This window comes from Octodon degus, unplaced genomic scaffold, assembly GCF_000260255.1.
Source record: "Octodon degus isolate 3935 unplaced genomic scaffold, OctDeg1.0 scaffold00050, whole genome shotgun sequence".
Taxonomy (NCBI): Eukaryota; Metazoa; Chordata; class Mammalia; order Rodentia; family Octodontidae; genus Octodon; species Octodon degus.
In genome coordinates this window covers 10,641,334-10,648,169 of record NW_004524626.1, presented here as the reverse complement: position 1 = coordinate 10,648,169, position 6,836 = coordinate 10,641,334, and the positions used below count along the sequence as shown (strand labels likewise).

Below are 6,836 nucleotides of genomic sequence, written 5' to 3'. Positions count from 1 at the left end.
ATTCTCCTTTAAAAAAATCTTTTAAAAAATAAAAAATTTTTTTATTTATTTAGCATAGAATCTTGCTACACAACTTGGACTTGTAGTGATCCTCCTATCTCAGCTTCTCTGGTACTGGGATTACAGGTATGTGCCACCACACCTGGTTTTGGTGGCCAGCACAGCAACACAGCTCGCAGTACTGGGGACCAAATCCATGTCCTTGCACGTGCCATGCAGGTGCTTAGACCACTGAGCTACCTCTCTGGCCCTGCCTTCTCTTTTGAGTCAGCTTAACATCCACCTGGTACCCTCATTGATGAGTGCATAGAATAAAATCCCTAACACACGTTTATTTTATATTTACGTGAGCTGTGATGTTATCCTTTTGGATGCTGTGTAGCCAATAAGGCAAAGAGCTGGGATTTACACCTAGACAGCCCATCTCCATCCCCACACCTGACCTGGCCCACACTCACCTCCCAGGAGACCTGTCCCTGTTGAGTGTGGTCGCATGATGAGCATTCCTTGAGAACAGAATCTCTGGGAGATGGGCAGTCCTTTGCCATCTTGGAAGTGGAGGGTGCGGAGGACAGCAGCATCCCTGAGGTCTGGGGCTGGGAGCTGGGCGTGCTCTTTCTTCTGAGCCATCTCCTGTATTCCTCTCGAACCTAGACACAGAGATAGCACAGGACGCTCACCCCTGCTGCATGAGCAGGAGGATGGTCCTGGTTCATGGAGTCCGGCTGATGCATGGGGGCTTTATGTACCTGGCGGTTGAGCAGGCAGTGGATGAGGAAGATGAAGGCCCCCTGCAGGCTGTTGATGATGGTGAACAGGTAGGCCATGATACTCGCTATGGGTCCAATCTGGAAAATGCCCAGCACCCAGGTGCAGCCCAAGATGAAGAGCTGGGCGAAGGCCTTGAAGGTCAGCAACCTAGGAGGGAAGAGATGCAAAGTGTAAGGATGAGGGGGGCAGCACTGGCCTCTCAGGCAGCACTCATAGGAGCTGAGGCTGCTGGCGTGCTGCCGACCTGGGGTGGTGGTGGAGGTGGACAAAGGCAGCGTGAAATCTCCAGCCTCAGATGTAGGGAACTCAAATGGAGCTTGCCTGTGTTATACACGGCACAAAGATGCATGGATGATGGGCCGGATGATGCCTTTTTCCTTGTGTTTATCAAAGTCTAGAAGGATCCAGGTGTCCAAAGTTAGAGGTATGTCAAATGATTGGTGAAACCATCATGTAAAATACAATGAAGACTTTCTCTTATAGAGATAAAATTCACCTCACTTGAAGTTCACCACTTAAACTGAAGCGTGCAAGTTGGCCGTGCTGGTTGTCATGTGATGTCACATAAGCCTCACCACTACAGAGTTCTAAATCATCTTTATTATCTCAGAAACTGAATACTTACTGAGAAGCAGTCCACCCATTCCACTTTCCCACAAGTGGAAAAGACCCAAATGGTCACAAAAACATGCATGGATCAACAAAATGTGGTATGTCCACTTGAAGGAATGCTAGTCAGTCGTAATAAAGGACAAGGCAAAAATGATGCATGGGCTGGCCAGATAGCTCAGCGGACTAAAGCGCCTGTAGGCAGATGCAGGGACTGGGGTTGGATCCCCAGCCTGCTGTGCCGGCCCCATCCCCAGGGTGCACCGAGAGGTAATTGAGACTGGGCGTGGTGGCGTGCACCTGTAATCCCAGCACTTGGGAGGCTGAAAACAGGAGGATCACTACGAGTCTGATCTGTGTAGTGAGACCCTGCAGACCCTGTGCTAAATACACAAAAATTGGTGCACAGCACAGGTGAATCCTGAAAATTTCATGCTGACTCAAAGAACTCAGACATAAAAGCCTGCATAACCCCATTGCACCTCAGTTTTCTCATCCGGATCTGGGGATATTGTTGCAGTGCCTACACCATCAACTCATCCTACAGGTTAGAGAGGAGATGGGAAAACTCATTCTACAGGTAAGAGAGGAGATGGGAAAACTCATTCTACAGGTTAGAGAGGAGATGGGGGCAGTGCAAAGTACAGCCATTTCTGTTAGTTTCTGTTGGGCACATGTATTGATAAGAAACGAGCTCCATGTCACAAGGGCATATCGGGAAGAGGATGCCATACATGGGTTCTGTCATTTATGAAAAATATAGGGGAAGGGACAGACCTAGACTATTTGAGTGACAGTGGTTGCTTGGGATGGGACAGATCTGCAACCACTCGATAATCACAGGAAAGAAAGAAATGCACAGTGGATGGTGGTGGTGCAGGCCTATAATCTGGGAGGCTGAGGCAGCAAGAGCACAGTTGTAGCTGTACCTGGATGAATTAGCAAGACTCTGTCTCAAAATACAAAATAAAAAAGGATAGTTAGAAGAGCTGGTGAAATAGCTCGGGGGACTAAGCTCTTGTTTAGGCAATCACAGGGACCGGGGTTCAATCTCCAGCACTACATGCTGTGCTGGCCCTGACCCTGGAGACCGAGTTTGGGTGTGGTGGCACATGCCTGTAATCCCAACACTGGGGGAGGCTGAGACAGGAGGATATCTGTGCAGTCCGAGCTGTGTAGTGAGACCCTGAACCAAATGCATACTTTTTGTAAAAAGGGCAGGTGACCTTAGAGCAGTGTCCTGGGTTCAGCCTCAGTCTTGTACCCAAATGCTAACACATACGGGCTTCTTTATGGGACATAAAAACTATCTGGAAGTACATGGGGTGGTGGTCGCAAAATCTTGGGAGTGTGCTCAAAGCTGCCAGACTGTAGACTTTGTCATGGTTAGATGAATAAAATGGCAAATTTCATCTTAGTTGACCTTTGCTGTTCCACTCTCTGTCATGCGGATGTCTTTGCTTTAACTTTTCCTATTCACTTTTGGAAAAAACTCAACATTGCTAAGAACCTAGATATGGACCGAAAGTGAAGCAGCAGGTATCACCAAGTTACTGATGGGGAGATACAGACAAGATCTGGCTGTAGCAGGGTCTTACAATGCCCTGAGTTTTGTGCAGAAAGCAAAAACACTCATGCTGTGAAAGAGCATGGGAAAGCCCTCCATGTCTAGTATAAAATAGCACATATGAGAGCTAGGGAGATAGTCTAAGCGTCTGCCTGGCAAGCGCAAGGACCCAGGTTCGATCCCCAGTACCGCATGCCATACCAGTCTGGGCACACTGTGCTGGCCCCGAAACCGGGCATGGTGGCACACGCCTGTAATCCCAGCACTAGGGAGGCTGAGACAGGAGGATAGCTATGCAGTCCGAGCTGTGTAGTAAGACCCTGTACCAAATAAATTTTAAAAAATTAAAATTAAAAAAATATTATTCCATCAGGGCATGGTGGCACAGTCCAGCAATCCGTTGAGAGGCAGAGACAGGAGGACTGCCATGACAATGGGGCCTGCATGGGTTATATACTGAGCTCAAGGCAGTGTGAACTCCACAGTGAGATCCTGACTCAACAACAACAACAACAACAACAACAACAACATGATTCTGGTTCTGATACGTATGCACATATATATGAGTATTCATTGTGAATACACTGATAGTTGCAAGCTAGTCCGTGTTCACTGTTTACTACTAACTGTGTTCAATGTTTTGTAAGACATGCACAGCAAGGAATATCAAGATCCCAATATGATGGATGAGGAAGCCGAGGTTCAGAGAGGTTACATATCTTTTCTAAAGTCACACAGCTCATAGACAGTAGCTGTGGAGCAGCAGGTGTGGCATTCTGTACCAGTCTCATAACCACTTGGTCTTAGGAGCTGCTCTGGTTTATATCTGGATACTGCCCAGAGCCTCACTGTCCTCAGGGACGACAGAAACGTGATGTTAGGAGGTAGGACCTGGCAGGAAGAGTGGGTTCCTGGGCCCCTGGAGTTGCATTGCCCACCCTGGCCGCTCCTTTGCTCTGTTTTCTGGCTGCTGTGACGGGAGCAGCACTCTCTGCACCTGCAGCAGACCATGCAGGAACTGCAGTCTTTGCAAACTATAAGCCAAAATAAACCTGCCTTCCCTTGCACTGGGGGTTTGGGTACAGAGTCGCAGCAACAAGAAAGGCACTAGGGCAGGTGCCGACGGCCATACCTCAGGCACTTGTTGACGCTTTGCTAGAAGAGAGAGAAGACACCAGAGGGTAAGAGAGGGTGAAGGGCCACACCTGCTGTCTTTGAGCGTGGAGACATCGGCGTTGACGCTGCAAAGCTTCTGCCTCAGGATCCACAGTGTCCAACTCAGGAGCACAGAGTTGATCTACAAAGTCAAGCAGAAGGCATTCAGGATTGGGAATTCACAGGCACAAAAACCAGGCCAGTCCATCTGTAAAGACAGAACTCTGAGCCCCAGCATCTCACGAACAAACCAGGAATCCAAGCAGTAAAACTGCCTGTATTCACCACTTCCTATTACTGGGCCCAAACACACAACACCTGTGTCTTAAAGGCTTATTTTTCAGAAGGTTCAGTCCATGGTTGGCTGACCCCAAGGCAAACATAGCCTGATAGGTAGAGGTGCATGATGAAGGGATGCAGAGGGCCACAGGGCACTGATCACCCAGGACCTTGTCAAAACCACATGTTTTGGGGGGGTGGCTGACTCAGCCCACCCCCAAAATGCAGGGACCAGGGTTTGATCCCCAAATTGCCTTGCCAGCCCTGCCCCTCCGGGGGGGGGGGTGCTGAGACAGTGACTGAGATTGGGCGTGGTGGCACGGGCCTGTAATCCCAGCACTTGGAAGGCTGAAAGCAGGAGGATCACTATGAGTTTGATCTGTGTAGTGAGACCCTGGATTCCCTGGACTAAATACATAAAAAAGAAAAGAGAAATAAAATAAGTGAGAGCAAGCTTATGGATTGAAGGCAATGTAAATCTGAGGTTGTGACAGTTGCTGTAAATAAATGGCTGCTACTGTCCCCCGGCTCTGGTCCCCTGTGGCATCTGCAGCAGCCTCCTTCATGCAATGGCAGCAGCCATTAGCTGGTGTCCAGTCCAGGTCCTAGAGTACAGGTGGACAATTCGTCCATGGACTTGGGCACTTACTTTCTTTGATGCCACCAAACACAGTATCTTTCCTTGGTACACGAACCACCAAGGTGGCTCCACCTTTGGTGTGTTTGATGGTCTTGAGGGCATTCCTCACTACATTCTTGAAGCACCACTGATAGCTGCCAAGGGCTATTATAAAATGACAGGGACCAGACTATCTATATAAGTACTATCTGAAGGATGCTGAAAACTGGGCAGACTCATACTGCCTATGGACACTGTGTTTGCGCCTGTACGCCAAGTAAGCTGCACCCAACAGTGGTGGTCATACAACTCAACAAAGCAAGCTAATGATACCAGAGTGGTGTCATCTCTTCAGTAAAATCCACTCCCTAAAATTGAATTCGGAGCATGGCCCTGTGAGCTCTATCCCAGCAGGCCATCACTGGCCACTCCAGTCCTCTTCTAGTCATTTCCCTGTATGGCCAACCACCAACCAGACTTTCAGAGAATTTCCTGTCTGGCCTACTGCTGCCAGACCCTAGCTTATCTCCCTCCTCCTCACGGGCCTCATGGCAAACTCCTGCATCCAATCACCACTGGGCATCCCAAGAGCTTTCTAGGAATTTTCCTGTCCAGCCTGCTGGTGCAGGGCTTGATGCTTGCCTGCTTTTTTTTTTTTTTGGCGGAACTGGGGATTGAACTCAGGCCCTTGCACTTGCCAGGCAAGCACTTATCCTACTAAGCTATCTCCCCAGTTCTTGCTTTTTTAAAATAAGATTTTACTGATACATTTTAGATATACATAATTCTCACATTCATCATAGAGAATTTGTACCTGAACATGATATATGTGTTCCTTTTTTTCATATTTGACATTTAAGCCTTCCCTCCTCATTTACAAAAGCTGTTTCCATTTTTTCCTCTTTTCTCTCTTTCTTTTTTTAAACTTAATTTTATTGAGAAACAAATAGCAATGAGACAGTTTCAAAACCAATTAGTAGGACAGTTTCAATAATTAATACATTGCATATTGTTGTCTTCATAGTGGTTAGTCATAGTACAAGGTGCAGACATGATATCCTGTCCAAACACTATTAGTACAAATCTTTCTTCTCACTGAATTAAGAGATAGCCTCTTTAACAATTGGTGCTGGAAAACTGGCTCTCTATATACCGAAAACTAAAACTTGGCCCAGGTCTATGACTACGCACTAAGCTAAAGTCAAAATGGATTAAAGATCTAAACATTAAAACAGAAACGCTAAATCTCCTGGAAGAGAAAATAGGAGGAACTCTTGAAGATATAGGGGTAAGCAAAGAGTTCGTGAACAAAAATCTAATTGCATGGTAATACAAATTGTATGGGTAATACTTGAAAGAATTAACAACTCTTATTGATAAGTTTTTGCACGTCAAAAGAAGTTACCATCAAAGTGAAAAGACAACCCACAAATTTTGAAAAAATCTTCACTAATAAGCACTCAGACAAAGGTCTGCTCTCTAGAATTTATAGAGAACTAAAAAACATTAAGGCCCCAAAATTTAAAGACCCAACCCAGAAATGGGCATCCAAGATGAACACACACTTCTCAGAGGATGAAATTATAGAAGCTTTTAACTGCTAATAAGTCCCACTTACTGTATTCTTTCCTATTAATGCCCTAATAAAACTGCACTGCCTCAGCACACCTGGACTTTAGAGGAGATGGTATCTGAGCACAAAGAAAATATAACTGTCCTACTAACCTGTTTCAAAACTGTCTCATTGCTATTTCTTTCTCAATAAAATTAATATAAAAAATAAATGTCACAAGTCATAAAATGTAAATGTAAAGCCAAAGATCACAAAACAATACT

At 46.2% G+C, this 6,836-nt stretch overlaps 1 protein-coding gene across 4 annotated transcripts in view; it reads right to left on the bottom strand.

Annotated features, from left to right (window-relative positions):
- Nucleotides 1-6,836, bottom strand: part of Adgre1 (adhesion G protein-coupled receptor E1) — a 54,487-nt gene that overhangs the window by 2,853 nt on the left and 44,798 nt on the right. For all 4 annotated transcript variants that reach the window (XM_023716873.1, XM_023716870.1, XM_023716871.1 and 1 more), the window contains 3 exons: nucleotides 4,153-4,244; nucleotides 750-918; nucleotides 459-650 (listed from right to left, as the gene is read on the bottom strand). In XM_023716873.1, the coding sequence (XP_023572641.1) occupies nucleotides 459-650; nucleotides 750-918; nucleotides 4,153-4,244 (453 nt within the window). The remainder of the gene's footprint in view (nucleotides 1-458; nucleotides 651-749; nucleotides 919-4,152; nucleotides 4,245-6,836) is intronic.